The sequence below is a fragment of the Tenrec ecaudatus genome, chromosome 9 (assembly GCF_050624435.1).
Source record: "Tenrec ecaudatus isolate mTenEca1 chromosome 9, mTenEca1.hap1, whole genome shotgun sequence".
NCBI classification, from domain to species: Eukaryota; Metazoa; Chordata; class Mammalia; order Afrosoricida; family Tenrecidae; genus Tenrec; species Tenrec ecaudatus.
In genome coordinates, this window is record NC_134538.1 from 156874365 (window position 1) to 156892871 (window position 18507).

The 18507-nt window shown below is 52.2% G+C and overlaps 1 protein-coding gene across 1 annotated transcript in view; it reads right to left on the reverse strand.

The window, feature by feature from the left end:
- The window catches only part of SVOPL (SVOP like), a 34710-nt gene extending 19989 nt beyond the window's left edge, over positions 1-14721 (reverse strand). The window contains exons 1-8 of the mRNA XM_075557403.1: positions 14640-14721; positions 14403-14494; positions 13447-13545; positions 10178-10249; positions 9206-9330; positions 5743-5806; positions 4218-4343; positions 263-391 (exon numbers count right to left, since the gene is read on the reverse strand). Of these exons, the coding sequence (XP_075413518.1) occupies positions 263-391; positions 4218-4343; positions 5743-5806; positions 9206-9330; positions 10178-10249; positions 13447-13545; positions 14403-14494; positions 14640-14721 (789 nt within the window). The remainder of the gene's footprint in view (positions 1-262; positions 392-4217; positions 4344-5742; positions 5807-9205; positions 9331-10177; positions 10250-13446; positions 13546-14402; positions 14495-14639) is intronic.
- Between the last annotated feature and the right edge of the window lie 3786 nt (positions 14722-18507).

Genomic DNA, 18507 nt, shown 5'->3' on the forward strand with positions numbered 1-18507 from the left:
AACTGCCCCCGTGGGTTTCCAAGGCTGTGACTCTTGAGCCTCATCTTTCTCCAGAGGAACAGCTGGTGGGTTTGCACCCCTGACCTTTCCGTGAGCAGCCACGTGCTTAACCCACAGTGCCACCAGGATGTCTTTCTGTAGGATGGCGCCCACGGAAAACCCCGGGGTGGAGGTCCACTCTGACACGCGGTGGTAGTGGCTTGGTGTGGCGCGGGCCCTGTCCCCATCTGCTCCGCCCGACAACCTCCAACTGATTACTCACCAGGACAGGTTCCACCAGTGTTCCTTCGGGCATGACCGAACGGTTGGTCCTGGCGATGTGCTCCAGCGTGGCCAGGGCAGCCTGCGTGTTCCCCGTGGACACGTTGAAGCGAGCCGACTCGGGAATGAACTGGCATGGGTGACAGAGGGCATCAGGTCCGCTGCGGAGAGCCCCGCACCCCGCCTCCTAGGATGCCCAATGGAGCTAGCGTGGAGCATCAAACCCAGCAGGCCGAGAGCAACCGGGCTGCCCAGCTTCTGCCCTCCTCTGAGCAGGGCCAGGCCCAGCCCCTTGTTAGCAGGGTGGTGGGCTTACAGTGGGGTGAGGCCCACAGGCACAGGCCCCTGCCTCCATGGCTGCTGTGGAAGAAATTCCAACTCATCAAGACCCTGGCGACATAGTGGTAATGCTCCGGCTGCCAACCCCAAGGTCAGCAGTTCAAAACCACCAGCCACTCCTCGGGGGGAAAGATGAGGCTTTTTACAGTCTCAGAAACTCACAGGGGCAGTTCTACTCTGCCTTCTAGGGTCACCATGAGTTGGAATCGACTTGACGGCTGTGAGTTTCTGTTGAGGGACCCCATGGGACCAAGTAGAAAGACCCCCATGGGTTCCAAGGAGCAGGGCCCAGTGTTTTCCCTCAGACCCACTGAGTGGGTTCCAAGAGAGCGCTTGATGGCTGTGCCACTAGGGCTTCTCCTTACTCATCACTGTTTCAGACCTCCAGACATCTGTGTTAGGCCGGGCAGACTAGAGAAACAAATTCATAGCGACTCAGATGTGAATAGGAAAGAGGTTGATCTATAAGAGCAGTTGAAGATTGAGAAAACATCCCTGCTCAGATCAAGTTCCTAATTCCCATATTAGCCCATATGCCCCACACCGATCTATAAAGTCCTCTTCAGACTCACGAAACACATGCAATAATGTGCCGAATGCAAGAAGACCACAGGCCAGCGGGTGGGAAGTCTTATGGATCCAGTGGCATTATAAGCATCTCAACGCTGGCAGGAGTCTCTACGTGGCTTCTCCAGGTCTAGGGTTCTGGCAGCATCAGGGTAGGTCCATGTGGTCTCCCCTCAGGGATGTCTCGCAAGGGAGTCAGCCTTGTCAGTAGAGCATGTCCAGGGATGTAAGCTGAGAGAGTGTGTGTCTCCTGCCTCCCAGGAGGAAAACAGTAGTTCCCAGAATTCTCAGGAGAAGGCCATGCCCACACAGATTGACAGGCTAGACACCAGATTGACAGGCTAGACTCCACCCCTACATTCTTAAGCCTCAAATTGACACCAGGTGATCTAACTACCACACCATTGCGGGTTCAACTGCAGATGGCCTCCGGGATGCAAATAGCGCAGTGCAGTCAGTCAACATATTTTGAGTTCCTCCCCCCAAAACCAAATCAACCTAATGGCCATCGGCCTGCTTCTGACTCCTAGTGCCCCACAGGACAGAGTGGAGCTGTCCCCTAGGTTTCCGAGCTGCTAGATCTCTGTGGGAAGAAGCCTCATCTTTCTCCTTCAGAGTGTCTGGTGGGTTGGAACTGCTGACCTTCTCATTAGCAGCCCAATGCGTAAACCAATTGTGCCATCAGGGCCCCCCATGTGCACATGGAAGTGGCTTTGTCAGCTGTCTAGTAAGCGAACGGTAGTGTGGTGACGCTGCTTGGAGTCTTGTGAGAATCGCCGAAATGGGATTCAGAGGCACAAAGTGACCACAAGTCGCTGGGAAAACAGTGATGACAGATTTCGCCCACGTGGGGTTGTCACAACCCGTCACTTTGTGGAAAGCGCGGTCTGCCCACGTTGTGCGCACCACACTCGGAAAGCCTGGCAGGTCTCGCTGGGAGCTGGGAACTTGGAGGCCAGGGAGGATAGCTCCCTGCCTGGCCTCTCCTGCCTAGAAGGTGAGCAGCCCCTACCAAACCATCAGGACTCTCTTGAGTTTACCTAAAAGAGCCCGTAGCTATTGCACCAGTTCCAGCTCCAACCTTGTAGGGGAGAACAGAAGCACCCACTTGGGGTGTCCAAGACGCTGCACCTTTATGGGAAAACTGGCACGTCTTTCTCCTTCTGAGCCAGCGGTAGACTTGAACCTCTGACCTTTTAACCACTAACCATTTCATTACCGGGGCACCCTTGCTCTGCCAAATGCCCTCCCCACCCTCTTCTGGCTGCCCAAAGCACAGCTGCCCATGAGGCCAGAATACAGCATGACTGGCTCATGGACCGCGTTCCTCTCCCTGAGCCCCCAGACCCGGGCTTGTTCAACAGTAGCCATGATCGCAGTTGCCCGGGGGTCACGGGCAGCATACACTGTGGTGTGCACTTTGACCTTGGAAGCTAGTACTGAGCCAGGCACCAGCTCCACACCAGTGTGATGGGCAAAAAGACTCGCTTAAGATTCGAAACCTCTTGGAGCTGGTGGCATGGTGCTTAAGCATCCGGTTTCAAACCACGAGGTCTGCAGTTCAAACCCACCTGCTGCTCTGCTGGGCTTAACCAAACCCACAGCCAAACTCGCTGCCACTGGGTCGATGCCAACTCACAGCAACTCTATGGGACAGGGTAGAACTGGCCCTGTGGTGTCCGAGACTGTGGCGCTTTAGAGGAGGGAAGAGCTTCTTTCTCCCTCGGAGTGGCTGGTAGATCGCAGTCCAACTCGTGACCACTGGGCCACGAGGGCTCCACAGTCTCCCCCACCTCCCAGGCCAGTTCTTTCAAACACAAATTCCCTTCTCTCCCCGCCTCTCCCTGCTGAGAGCAGAGGAGGAGCACATCCTGCTGGGTGAAGTAGAAGATCCATAAACACAGACTCTCACAGAGATGGGCTTGACCGTGTGGCGTAGGGCCTGGCTGTGTGTCAGTCTATTGCATGGGGGGGGTCGCTCTGAGTGGTCACTGCCTCAACAGTCCCTGACTTCAGCATGTCTCTTTTGCTTCTCTGGAGCCTGGGTGGTGCTGTCAGGGACACGCTGGGCTGCAAGGCCAGCAGTTCAAACCCACCAGCCGCTCTGAGGGAGGAAGGCGAGTCTGCCTGCTCCAGTGAAGACTGGCAGCCTCTGTACAGTCATGATGAGCCAGGATGGACTCTGTGGCGGCGGGTTTTATTCTCAGTTTGCTCCGTTTGGTCTCCACTTAATTTCACGCCAACTTGAAGAGCTATGAAAGTGTAGGGGAGATGTGTAACCAGCCAATAGGGTCACAGCCTGCTGGTGCCTCCTGGTGGATGTAGTCTTCTCATCAGGAGGGTCCTGGGAACCTCCCCTTTCTCTCTGCCTTCACCTTCCTGCTGGCGGACCACTCTGAGCCCTGCTAGAACTGCCAGCATTGGATCTACACGACTTTGCACCCACGGGCAGGAGACCTTCCTGCACCCTGCATCGTTGCATGTGGCTGCAGAGTCTGAAGAAGGCCTTATGGACTTGAGTTGGACCAGGCTGGGATGTCTTCTTGATACACAAGTACTTCTTGACCCAGAGCTGTGTCTTGCACGTGCATGAGTGTCCCTGGATTGGTTTCTCCAGTCAACCCGGCCTCACCCAGTCCGTGTCTCTCTGGAATTGCTTATGTTACAGAAGGGAAGTCTGGGAGGGGCATAAAGTCTCCTAAATGTATATAAATTGTCGAAGAAGAAACCATTTGCTTTGTAGACTTCCACCCAAACTACAATAAAACATAATCATCATAAAAAGAAAACCTGGCAGTGAGCATTTCCATTTTGACCCAGCAGGGGCGCTGTGAGCTGGACTCCATTAGCGGGTAGCTGGGGAGTTTCGGTTTGGTCTTGTGGTGTCCCTTTGAGCCCATGGGGCAGGGGACCCAGAACAGTGATCAGAACTCGGCTAGAGGCCAGAAGCCAGCGCCAATGGACAGAGTGGGCAGGGCATGGGGAAAGTGTGTGTGGTCCAAGGTCCCCTGGCAGCTGGAGAAGGTGCAGGGACCCCGGAGCGTGCTCACCTTGAAGGCCATGATGAGGATGATGCCAGGGATGGAGGCGATTCGGATGAGCCAGCGCCAGCCGATGGTGGGGATGACTACGGAGGCCAGGCCGATGATGAGCAGGGAGCCGGCCAGCCAGAACACCTGGAAGGATGCAGACCCGACCCCCAGCATCACCCTGGGGGTGGTTGGTACACAGAAGGAGGCCCCACCTGTCTAGCCCACCTTGACTCCCTACCTGTACTCCCCACCCGTCCAAACACCTGTTCACCTCACTTTTTTCTAGCCACCTCTCCAGGGTTCAACTCTCCTGTCCTCCAAGGGCTCCCCTGTGGAATGGTATCCCCAGATTCAGTGGCACTGTTCACAAATGTCAGAGGCACCTTCCATGTTTTTTTTTAAGTTTTCGTGAATAATATAACCACATGGCTTTTAACTCAAAAGATACAGAGACACTGAAAACCTGCCCCTGCCATCCAACTTCTCCCCCAGAAATAGCCCGTCACCAGTGTCCCCAGCTCCGTGTCCAGCACACCTTTTCAAGGATTACTTTGTGATTAAAACATAAGAGGAAGTGGGTTGAATTAACCCCTCAGCTGTACCCTCATCCAGTTTCGCGACCATTTCCTCAACATCGCCCATCACTGCCATTGCCCGATGTTCCTTTCGCTTTCTTAGGAGACGAGACTCCCTGCCTGTCTTCCCTGTGGATCACTTGGCTCCGAATCCTCTGGATGCATGGTTCCCAGTTTGCAAATTGCCTGAGCTCGGGTTAGAAGCTCTTCACGCTTCGTTTCCACCAGACAGCTGTCACTGTGCTGGATCTCACGCCGCAGCTTAACGCTGGCGACAAGAAAACTCACTGCCACCAGGTCCCTCCTGACTCACAGCAGCCCTGCCCCCATGGGTTTCTGAGACCGTGAGTCTTTCCAAAACCCAAGCTCAATGCCATGAAGTTGTTTCTTCATGAAGCTGTGAGGGACCCTAAACGCCAACGTAGAACTGCCTCCAGGGGGTTCTGAGACAAGTAGAAAGCCTCATCTTTCTCCTGCAGAGCAGCTAATGGGTTCAAACCACCAACCTTGTGGTTAGCAGCCCAACTTGTAGCCCACTGTGCCACCAGGCCCCCCTTTCAGAGGACAAGGGGGAGAGGCAGGGTGCTATCAGAACCATGCAGGGACACGAGGCCAGCAGGACTGGTCAGTTTCAGGTACTTTCTTTATGGGGCAGGTTGGAAACTTTCACGGAAGGGTCTAGGCTGAGACAGTCAGCCAGCACTGGCTGACTTGGATGTTGGGTCTAGAAAGGCCAGTTGCACAGTAAAAGGAAACTTGGGTTTCTGCCTGCAGAACACAGGCCTTGGGATAAGGGACGCCATCTTGGGCCAAGTCTCACCGGGTGGGAGTGGACCTCTGACTCCAAGTATTCCCCGTGTTGACCATTGTGTTACCATAGTCACCATGCTCCGTGCAGTCCCCGGGCTAAGCAGCAGCACCTCCCCCACCAGCCGCAAAAGGCCACGTGGAACCCTCAGCCAGCTTACCTGAGACAAGGGCAGCATATAGCCGCGGTACTTCGTGGGCAAAAATTCCGTCTTTATAATGAGCCTACACAGAAGGTAGGGAAAACACGAGAATGGCAGTTTGTTTTTTTTAAAGGCAGGCTGGTCATATGATGCATTTCTTTCCTTGTTGTGAATTATGTAAAAGTATACCCATCAGTTTACATTCACCGCCTCATGCACATTCAGGTTCCTCTCATCCAATGCGACCCTCTCTTAGTATCATCGCTTATCCCAATTCCTGCCTGTATCTCCTGTTTCCTTCCCTCCTTGCCCAACCCTCTGAACTCTATCCTGGGATCCACGCTGCCCTTTCCATCTTCAGCAGTTGCTGATGTTAACACAGGGGTAAGTTCGGTTCTCGACCCGCAGGATGCCGAAAGGCCATTGTCTTGCAGGTCCCTCAATCTCTATCCAACCCCAGGCTGGGCTCTTTGATGGTTTTGAGTAACCATGGGCCAGTTTCCTCCCACTCTACACAGGCATTCCAGTGTGCCCCCTTTCAGAGCAGTGGGCAATGGTAGCCGGGCACCATCGCCTTCCTCTGGTCTCGGGGTCGTGGAGACTGACATTTGCATGGTCCATTGTTCACTGATCATTGCCACAAATCTTTGGATTTGCTAGTTTTGTTTGTATTAACAGTGATCATTTTTCTAAGCAAATCAACAGAAACCAAAGATTATTTGTGGTTACCAGGTATGGGGGGGGCAGATTTTGTTTGCTCCGGGAGCAGAGTTTATGCTATTTCATTGGGGGGGGCATTGAGTTTTTGCTAATGGCGGTAGAACCTTCTGGAAAAGAATAGCAGTAATAGTGGCATAACATGCAAATTGCAATCAGTGCCATTGAATTGCAAATGGGGAGGTTGTTGTGCTGGCAAATGTCTGGGTGGGTGTCCCTGGCCCACGCCCACGCCCACGCCCACGCCCACGCCCACGCCCACGCCCACGCCCACGCCCACGCCCACGCCCACGCCCACGCCCACGCCCACGCCCACGCCCACGCCCACGCCCACGCCCACGCCCACGCCCACGCCCACGCCCACGCCCAGTGAGAGAGAAGGCTCTTGTGACGGCAGTGTCCACACAGGAGAACAGGTAACTTAGTAACCGCTCCTCTGTCCCTACTCGCACTGACAACTCCATTAATGTCGCTTCCCACCTTAAGCAATATCCGCCCAGGAACCATTTGTCATGTCTGACTTCCCTCTCTCATAAAGCAGGCGTGGGAAATCCGCACACTCCCCAGGGAAGGCAGAGCAGTCCCCTGAGCAATGAGGAGGACAGGCAGGGCACTAATCTCCGATTAAAGACACGTTCATTTGTGCCGAGGGGAGCCAGTGGCATCCTATCCCAGTGGGTTCTTAATGATCCTTCTTGGCAGTAGTTATTTGACAGGGGCTTGGGGACTGTAACACACTTGCTGGCTTGCTTCCTGAGGGATATGTGACAATTCTGCTTAATTTCTACTCCTCCAGGGCCTCTGGGCTCCAGCGAAGCTTCATTTATGCCTTGAGGGAGAACGTTTCCTCTGACATATGCAGGTAATAATTGGGCGCTTTGACATCTCCTGATGCTGCCCAAGGATTACTTGCCCTAGTTCACCTGCGGCAGTTACATAATCCGTCAACTTGAGCGAAGGGGTGGAGTCTAGCCTGTCAATCAGGTTGCAGCTTGATGACTTCATTTGGAGGTGCGGTGGAAATAAATGGGTCACTGGAGGCCAGACCCAGTCTCTCTGCCTTCCCTTTCCTGCTACTGAGACACTCCGAGAGCTGGAGGAGACACATGGAGAATCACACCAGCATTGCGATACTTCCCCTGCCACTAGATCCTCAAGACCCACACCCACCAGCCTGTGATCTTCCTACATTCATCATTATTGCATGTGCTGTGTGAGTCTCACAAGGAATTTATGGACAAGTATTAGACATAGGGGCTAATATCTGACTTATGGACTTGATCTGGACAGGGCTGGGAAGTTTTCTCCATGTTCAAATGCTTTTCTATAAAGCTCTTTCTTGTCCACATATGAGGGTCTATGAATTTGTTTCTCTAGTCAACCCCGACTAACGCAACACCCAAGAAGGAAATGGGAAGGGGTCCATTTGAGGAAGCTCCCCAGGAACCAGACCATTGAGCACAAGAACATTCCCCCCCAACCCCCCACCCCCCACACACAGTAAAGCATTCCTGGGGCAAAAGTGGAGCTCTGGTGACATAGTGATGACCCTTTGGACTGCAGCTGCTAACTACAGGGTCAGCAGTTCAAAACCACCACCCCCTCTGGGGTTTCTACTCTTGAGACTTTCTACTCCTGTAAAGAGTTAGTCTCTGAAGTCCACAGGGGCAGTTGCACCTGTGCTGTCGGGTCATGCTGAATCAGAATTGACTTGAGGGCAGTGAGGTTGGTTGGTTGGTTTGGGGTAGGGGGTTGGGGTGGCAGAGGGCAAAGAGCCTTGGTAGTGTCCTCAGTGATGCATTAGGCTACTCGCTGCAAGGTCAGCACTTGGAACCACTGGCTGCTCCTGGGGAGAAAGACGGGGCTTTCTACTCCTGGAGAGTTACAGTCTCGGAAACCCACAGGGCCAGCTCCACGCAGAGAAGGAAGCACTGCCCAGTCCTGCTTCATCCTCACAGCTGTGGGGCCGGAGCTTGCGTGAGGAGAGTGCTCAGGCTCTCCAGGCCCAGGGAGGGAGGGAGGGTCAGCCCAGAGATGGGCAGGGAGCCACCTGCACAGCGGGCGCACGGACACGCAGGGCTGGAGTGGCTGCCACCCAGGCATTTTGCACAGAAATAAGCACGCTGGGTCATCTCTGTGGAGAGGACACCTCTGCCCAAGTCACTCTCACCAGGACAGCAGGGAACACGGGCATTTGGGGACACAGCACCAAGGCAGAAGATCAGAGGGGACGTGAGCCCTGGTGATTGGGAGAGGAAGCAGCAGGTGGGCTTCTCGCTGGAAAGGCCTCAAGGGTAGGTGGGAAAGCCACTATCCCAAGTCCCAGCTAAACGCCCACGCCCCTGGGCCCGGGCAGTCAGCCTGAGCTGGTAAGGTGGATGCACGGTGGCTTCCGGGTCCCGTGGCACCCTCACAATGACCGCTATGTCATGCCCACTGTTGAAGCCATGGCATCCATCCATCTCTTCAAGGGCCCTCCCATGCTGCCCCTCCACGTTAGCAAGTGTGACGTCCTCCTGCAGGACTGGTCTCTCCTGACCATAGGTGCTAAGGCCGCCCTCACTTCTAAGGAGCACTCTGGCTGTACCTCTTCTAAGACAGCTCCGCTGGTTCTTGCGGCCGCGGTCGTGGGAAAGACCAAGACGGGACACAGACACATGCTGGCGGGAAAAGGGCGACAGCAGACCTGCTCAATCAGGGCCTCTGCGTAGCAACTGCACCAGAGGAAGCACGCCCCCTCGGGGCCGGAGGGGGCCATCTTTACCCTTGTGAGTGGCCAGACACTCCACAGCCCACCATGGTCCGCAGGAAGACAAACCAGACGTAGGAGGGCGAGAAGGAGGTCAGCAGCGAGAAGTAGGCGCCCCACAGGAAGGAGATAAACAAAATCTGCAGCAAAGAGAGAGGCCTTATCAGTGGGAGCGGCCACCTCAGTCCCGCTGCCTCCGCCTGCAGAGGTTGCTCGCTGGGGGCAGTCTGCAGCGACCTGCTCTCTGAGGAGGAGGAAGCGGCTTCAGCAGGGAGCCCCTCCCCCTCGGGGGCTGCTCCATCCAGGTCTGCAGGGTGGCGATGGCAGTGAGCTTGGCTTTTTTGAGAGTTAGAGCGAGTGACTGATGGCATAGCTCCCAGATGCACTGCTGCATGGCTTGGCTGCTTTGGCTGTTCGTGCATGGGTATCAACTCATGGGGACCCCCCTGTGTAGGGGTAGCACGGCCCCGTGGGGTCTTCAAGATGGGACCTGTGGAACAGTTCAACCAGGCCCATCTTCCAAGGCACAGCGGGGTGTGTTTGAACCTCCCACCTTCCGGCTGATGGCTGAGCACTTAGGCGGAGCAGCTCCCAGTAGACTGAGACGGTAACTCTTTCTGTGAATGGGAAGCCTCCTCTTTCTGCTACAGAGCGGCTGGTGCTTTCAAACTGTTGACCTCCTATGTACCAGCCCAAGGAGTAATGCATCAGAATCGACTCCATGGGAGCAATTTGGGGTTTGTTTGCTTTTGATAGTATGCACGGCCATCAACTCTATACCTGGGCTCCTAGGGCTCAGATGTGGAGACAGGTACCCCAGGAAGAAATGGGGGGAAGGAGACAGATCTAGAATTCAGGACTGTAGGTTGGAAGGGGACCCCCCACATTCTATCTTGGGCAGTGGTAAGCAAACATCTACCTAGGTAGGGGGAACAACCACCTTACTACAAAAGAACATTCCAGAGCACACACCAAGGCCCAACCTACCTTCCAGCGGCCGTATCTGTCCGCCAGGAGGCCGAAGAGGATGCTGAACACCATGTAGCCAAAAAACACCATCTGGGAGGAGCAGGTGTGAGAGGAAAAGGGTTCTCAAGACATGCTCCATCACTACGGTCTGCTCCCAGCCTTCCCCCCAAGCTAGGCAAGTGTGAGTTAAAGGTTGGGGGTTTCACAGGTCTCTTCCCCTCCCCAGGCTTCTGCTGAATGTCAGTCAGGTGCCCAGGGACTAAGGGTACCGCCACCAGATATAATCAGGTGCCAGGAGCAGGTAACTGCTATCTTTGAGGCTGGGGCAGCTTGGCGACCACCCTACTGGGATGGTGTGGAGTCTTATTTCAATTAGAATGATCATAAGACATACATGAGTTGAGGTCCCGAGATATCACCTTCCTTTAAGCAGTGGCAAGTGAACATAAAGTTTAAACATCCACACAGTCCTGCCTTACACCAGCCTGGCAAGCAAATGTAAGCCCTACAAGAAGCCCACGCCCTTTTCTGACTTGTCTTCACAGACTGACTCTACCCTGATAACATTCAGGATATCAGGTCCCCGGGTGCCACAAACAGTTGGCAACGGTTAGGGATGATGTCAACCAGTCACCCCTGGGCAAAGGTCAGGGCAGAGCCCAACCTACCAATTGGGTCACAACCTGATGACATCTCCTTGGTGTCTTAACCTTTTTGTATAAGAGAGAGTCCGAGCAGAGTCGAATCCTCTATGACCCTTGGCTAGATCCTGCCTCTAGTCCCTAAACGTCCTGCTGTGTCACCAGCCCATCCCAGGAGTCATAAGCAGACTACCAACAGCAGATCCATTCAGCTGACTTTGGACCTCTCCTTCCACCAGCCTGTGCCCCCTGCTGCCTCTGCTTCCTCATCCTGCTTCCCAGGAATCCAGGACTTGCCCTGGATTGGACCTGCCTATTTCTACAATCACATGAGCCATGTCTTGATGTAAATCTCTTTCTACACACACATGTACAAGCACCACTGATTTGCTCCTCTGGAGACCCTAACCCAGCGGTTCTCAACCTGTGGGTCATGACCCCTTTGGGGGTTCAAACGACCCTTTCACAGGGGTTTCCTAAGACCTAGAGACCATCGGAAAACACATATTTCCGATGGCCTTAGGAATCAAAACACCGCTCCTCTGTCCATCTCCAGGCAGGTCCACCCACATGCAGAGATGCTGATCTGGTGAAAAAGAAGCTATCTCAACCTTCGCACTGGCATTGGCTTTGTACCCAGACTGTCGCAAAATGTAGTGATGTAGTTTACTGTTGTTCTATTAAGACTGTTACTCACTCATGCTACACCATGCTTCAAGACAAAATTTCACTATTTGTAATTAGCAATAAATATGTTACAATATATAATTGCATATAATCACACTATGCTTTAATTATGTTCAATTTGTAACAATGAAAATATAACCTGCATATCAGATATTTACATGATGATTTATAACAGGAGCAAAATGACAGTGAGGAAGTAGCAACGACAATAATTTGATGGTTGGAGAACCACATGATAATATCAATAGATGCAGAAAAGGCATTCAACAACATCCAACACACATTCCTGTTTAAGACACTTAAGAAGATAGGAATAGAAGGAAAATTCCTCAATATTATACAAGCCATATATGAAAAACCAACAGCCAATGTGATAGTTAATGGAGAAAAGATGAAAACAATTCCACTGAAAAGGGGGACCAGACAAGGATGCCCCTTGTCCCACTCCTATTTATCATCATACTGGAGGTCCTAGCTCACAACATAAGACAAAGGAAAGATATTAAAGGTATTCAGCTGGGAAGGAAGAAGCAAAATTATTCTCAGACAATATGACTCTATATATTGAAAATCCCTAAACTCCAGAGTGTTGGAAACAACAGAGGAATATGGCAGAGTGGCAGGGTACAAAATCAACAAACAGAAGTCTATTGGACTGCTCTACACATCAGACAAGACCACAGAAGAGACAGTTAAAAAGGTAGTACCCTTTATAAATTGAAATACCTAGGGATATACCTAACTAAAAAAATGAAAGATTTGTATGAAGAAAACTATAAAACACTACCTTCAAGAAATCGAGAGTGACCTCAACAAATGGAAGAATATCCCATGCTCGTGGATTGGCAGACTGAACATAGTAAAGATGTCAGTTCTGTCCAAGGCACTATAAAAGTTCAATGCTATCCCGATACAAATACCACCATCCTTCTTCAAAGAATTGGAAAAACAGATTACCAACTTCACACAGAGAGGGAAGAAGCCCAGAATTAGTATAGAACTCCTCAAAGAGGAGGACAAAGTGGGAGGGCTTGCTCTACCTGACTTTAGCATGTACTATACGGCCACAGCAGTCAAAGCAGATATTCAGACCAATGGAAAAGAGCTGAAGACCCAGAAATAAAAACATCAGCATACAGGCAACTGATCTTTGATAAGGGCCCCAAAAATATTAAATGGGAAGCAGATGCCATCTTCAATAAATGGTGCTGGAAAAAATGGATATCTACCTGCAGAAAAATGAAACAAGACCCTTACCTCACTCCATGCACAAGAATAAACTCAAAGTGGATCACAGACCTGGAGATAAAGTCCCAAACAATAATTTGATGGTTGGGGGTCACCACAGCATGAGGAACTATATGAAAGGGTCGCGGCATTAGCAAGGTTGAGAACCACCGCCCTAACCAAAGTCAGCGCGACTGCTGCCCGCCATCTGGAAGCACGCCGCGGTGCCACAGAGAAAAGGCTCGGTAGTCAGCATTCATAAGAGGTGAGAGCCAAGAAGACCCTCTGGAGTGGTCCAACTTGGTGCCACCCGGTGCCATCGTGAATCTGAATCAGCTCAATGGCAGGGTCAGGTCTTTGAACCAGGGGTCCCTGTGCGGGGAACCTCCTAGAACCAGAAGCTCGCACATGCACACACTCATGCACACACACACACGCATGCACACATATACACAGAAAGCCTTCCTCTAGAACCAGTGTTCTGATTTGGGACTTCCAGCCTCGACTTGACCTGTGAGAGAAGAATGTTTCTGTTTATGAAGACCCACCCGCCCCACCCCCCGTCCTGCCCCGTGGTGTTTCTGGGACAGCAGTACTGCACTCCCCTGCACCTCTGGGAAGGAGGAGGGGGGAGGACATGAAGGCTGGCTTCAGTCTGCACCCAGGTGGTCCCTGGGCTCTGCCCCATGAGGTGGGGGGTGATGGAGGGGACACGCCAGCAGCAGCACTCACCGTGGTGACCAGGGCCACCTGCCAGTTCTCCAGTCTCCACTCACAGCGAATGACCGGGGACACCACAGCGATGAGCATGATCTCCATGGCTTCAGCCACCTGGGAGCAGGACAGAGGCGTCTCAGCTGGTCAGCTACCACTGTGGCCCCATCACCATCCTCGGGGTCTTGGCCGTGAAGCCCCCATTTCCGAACCCTGGTCCCAAGGGAGCACATGAACCTAACAGCTGGAGGTACAAACTCTCCTAGGGGAGATGTGGAGGAAAGGTCACAGGCCTGACCCGCTGACCCGAGGTTCATTCACCTCTGTGGCCACCACCCAATCACCTCTCGGCTGATCTTGGGTTCACCAGTCCCCACAATTGGGGGAGTCAGGAGATGCCGCCAGGCTGAAATCTGACCCTCAGACTTGGGCCTGCAGGACTTGGACTTGCCTGTTTCTACAACTCTGTGAGCCATTGTCTTGTTACAAATTCCTCACTGTAGATAGAGGATACAGAAATAGCTATACAGAGATATAAGTGCTCTGGTGGAAGAGTGGTTACACGTTAGGCTGCAAACCCCAAAGTCAGCAGTTCAAATTCACTAGCCGCTCTGAGGGAGAAAGATGAGACTTTCTACTCCCACAAAGACTTACAGAGTCTGAAGCCCTACAACATGGCTGTGAGTTGCAATCACCTCAATGTTTGTTTGCTTTCCCCAAGACCTTGGCTTAAACCACCTGCAAAAAGAGTCTTGAATCCCCAGGACTTGGAGACACAGCTATCTACCTGCCCTTAACAGACCACACCTGCGAAAGGTGGAGGAAATGAATTTGGGGTTAACCCCCTCCCAGCATTCTTCTTCCTGTTCACACCCCGCTGCCCTCGGGTGGACCACCAAGGCTGGGGGTCAGGGGTAAACTGTGTCCAACCACGAGGACAGCCTTGGGTGTGAGCCAGCCGCCGGGACACTCACCCCCGTGCTGCCCATGATCAGAAACAGGGCGATGTGAAAGCGTCCAAAGCCGATGGTCTCCACGGCGTCCTCCACGGTGAAGGTCTTTGTCTCTGGTAGGACAGGAAGCGCCGAGTGTGGGAGAACTGCTTTCCCAGGGCCGGCAGACAGCGGGGCGGGTGTTGGACAGTCGGGTCGTTAGCTAACTTGTATGGGTTCGGAGACTGGGGGTGTGTCCAGAGTTGGTTGATCTCTTACCTTTCGGCTGTGGCTCTGGGGCTGTCATGCTCAACTTCCTAAGGCTGATGATCGTGACCGGCTCCGTCCGCTTGGCCGCCATTGCCGAAGGGTGCCTGCTCCCTGCACTGCTGCTCGCATTGAGGGGAGGGGGGGAGAGGGAAGGAGCGCTCCCAGTTATTGCGGGCATGTCATGCGGCACCCCACTGAGTCTTCTGTCAGGCACTGGGCTGACCTTCAGTGAACCAAGCTCTCAGCTCCCCACAACCACCTGCGCGGTCCCACCAGAATTCCCCTTGTCAAGACGGAAATGGAGACACTTAAGGGCAGCTTTTACCAACAGCCACACAGCCACCGAGCAACAGAGAAGGTGACAGCTACCACGTGTCAACGAGACAGGTGTCAGTTCCGAGTCAGTGTCCAGTAATCCTTGAACAGTTTGATTATTTCTTTTCCCCCAATGAACAGTCACTCTTGTGAAAGGCCGCAGTGCCTTTGGGGAAGGCTGGAAGAAAGACTAACAGTATAAACCTTCAGTGATGTAGCAGGGTCCTCCTTACAAGGGACCCGGCCTCCCCCTCATTCAAGGGGTTGTGGGTCTGTAAACTGGCTCAGGTCTGGGAATTCATTGAGCGATCGTGACTGTCTATTCTGCTGCTCACCTGATCTACCATTCTTTCGCCTGCACAGATCACGTACATATTTAGTAGAATCCCATCTATTTCATTCCTAGGGACACCATGGCTAAGCAGCCAATGCCATAATTCCACACGAGACAGGTTGCTTTGATTACTACTGAAACCTTGTTGTCTATTATAACCACGCCCACCCTGTTTCTGTTGATTCAGTGCTGACACCTGCCCTCTACCATCACGGGGACCAATCAGCCCCATTGTGGGCAAATGTCGGCGTTCGCTTAGGGCAGTGCCCACTGTTATTCCTGGTGCACATAGAATAGAAATTACAGGAGCCTTAAGAGATGCTGGGGCCCACTTCACAAACTTGTTCCTTATGGTGTGGTAAAGGGATGTCCTCAGGACATCCCCTTTTGGGGTCTATGGGAATTTCCTGGTAGATCTATTCCAACATATCAATTTCCCTAAGCTGTTGGATGCCTTCCTCTACAGTGTACCAAGGTAGGTCAGGTATTTCAAGTTGGTCTAATCTAGGCCATCTGGCAGTCCATGCTTCATTGAACCAACCAAATAAAGACTTAGATCCTGTTTTAGCCTCTCTCGCAGAGACATTGAAAGAAGAGTCTGCGCTTAGGGTCCCATATCCAGAATCTCAGACTGGTCTAATATTACATTTTGTGCACCAGTATCCCACACCCTTAGTAACCATTCCCAGGGATATTCCCCAGGCTTCTGCTTGTACGTATTTGAGAACTCGAGCAGGTCTTTATGTGTGTAGCGCGCTTCTTCTTGGATAATCATCTCAACCTCACCTTTAAGAGCTTTCTGAGACTTAATTTTAGACAGGTCTAGTGGAAATAGTGGGTGATGAGGTTGTTTCCTCGGTTCTCTCAGCAATATCTTGTCAGGCATCTTCCTCAGGTAATGCTACTGATGCAGCCCCACCTGGCATATCAACTTGAATAATTTGGCTAATCTGCTCAGGTGTGGATTGTGAATTAATACTTTCAGCTGGGAGGGATGGATTTATTGACTGGGATGGGTCAATTGTTTCTAGGGGTTCAATATCTTCCTCTTCTGGATCATCAGCCCGTATGTTCCCATCCCATGTTTCAGGGTCCCAAGTTTTCCCAATCAGTGCCCTCACTTTGGTATCAGACACTGCTCTAGATCTGCAATTCAGCTGCCGTTGTAATTCAGCCACTCATATAATGAGACTCTGGACCTGGTTCTCAGCAATGTCAGCTCTTTCACTAGAAGAGAGAAGGCTCTCCTTTGTAGCACAGATGGAAGTTTTCAAATCCGTTCATCTGCACCTGAGATGCACTTCTGAGGCTCTGAGACCATCCCTCTCCTCAATCACATTTTCCATTGTAAGAAGGACCAGCCAACCAGCTTCCCTATACTTGTTATCCTGACAAAACTCCTGGAAAATATCAAACATACGATCACCCAGAGCCTCTCCTTTAACCAGCACCTCGTCTATCGGTGGTGCTGCATTAGGTATTAGCTCTGCTACTCCACACCATGGATTACGAAGAGTCGCAGACTTATCCTTGCTTTGGGATATTGAAGTAGCATTATTAGTGCTGTTAAGACTAGTCAGGCTAGAGAGCCAATTTAAGAAGCCCATATTTATGATTTTGTTTCTCTAGAAGCACTCCTGGTGCCAAACTGTGTTAGACAGGGTTCTCTAGAGAGACAAAACCAGATTGCTAATAATTATATATATATATTTATACAGATATATAACACAAGAAATAAACAGTTAAATTATAAGGCAGTACACATGGCTCAGTGCAACTCACTCCCGTGAGGCAGTTGTGAGACACTGGCAGTCCTTCAAGTCTTGAGGGCCTCTGGGTAGTCCTCTGCAGAGCAAATCAGGCTATCTGGGCACAGGCAGCAAACAGCAAGGCAGGTCACCAACAGTCAGCCAGATGACAGGGTCTGACAATCTTCAGCTCAAGAGATGTAAATTCCAATGGTGTGGCGAAGCAGGTCTTGAAGGAACCTCAAATTACAGCGACACAGTCCACAGGTTAGGTGTCCCACAGGTAGTGTAACTTGCAAATTGAGGCACAGAAGAAGCAAGGCAGCCGCACACTGGTCCGATGATCATATAGCAAGAGACAAGAAAGGCAGGCTTGCTGAGCCATTTATCTCTCCGCCCTTCAATTAATCTCACATGTGTTTATCGGCCAGGCTGGCACAATAAACTAACTACCTCACCTCAGGAGCCGGCACTCAGCTTCCCTCCTCCTTGAGATTTCCGGTGTCGCCCTCCCCCAGAGCGTTCCAGTTCATTCGACAGGATCAGGGACACAGTTCCATTTATCCTCCACCTCCCTTTTTTGGGTAATTTAAAAATGGAATTTTTTTTTCTAACAACTCCCCCCAAGAAAAAAAAGGAAAGAAAGCCATCCGTCTATCAGGTGGTGGCAGACCCACACAGAGGACACCGTGTCTGAGGACGGTTGTGTAACTGCCTTCGAAGAGGTTAGGCATGTGGCTGTGGACCCAAAGACCAGGGCTTTGGATCACCCGTGGTCTGTGGGAGCACAGGTCTGGCTCCTCAGAGGTCATGACCTAGGTAAGTCTACCAGGCAGCTCCACTCTGACCCTGGCGTTTGCTCGGAGTCAGAACCGGCAGCAGGTGGATTGCACAAAGCTAGTCGGATAACGGGAACTCCTCACTGTTTTCTGAGACTCCCCCGGGGCACCCAGAAGCCTCAGCACAAAGCGTTCTTCTCAGGAACAGTATCGCTAGTCATAGCGTTGGACCCGTGATCTGGGCATCACCTTGGGCAAATCTGCAGCGAACGAGCTCTTGAAACTATTCAAAAGCAAACACGCCTGACTGTAGCCATGGTATTTTCAGTCAACTCACCTGCATGGGAAAACTGGATGAGCGGAGACGTACCGTTGCATTTGAATTACAGTGTTGGTGAAGGAGATGGAAAGCACTGTGGAATGCAAAACATCTACCAGACAAGCGAAACCAAAGAAAGCATCCGTCTTGGAAGAAGGACAGCCAGGATGCCCTTAGAATCGAGGATGGTGAGACTTCATCTCACCTACTTTGGACGCGTTGTCAGGAGAGAGCGGTCTTGGAGAGGGACATCGTGCGTGGTAAAGCAGAGGGGCAGCACAAAGAGGAAGGCCCTCGGTGAGACGGCTGGACACAGTGGCTGCAACCGTGGGCTCGGGTATAGCAGTCATCGTGAGGATGGGGCCGGACCGGGCAGTGGGTC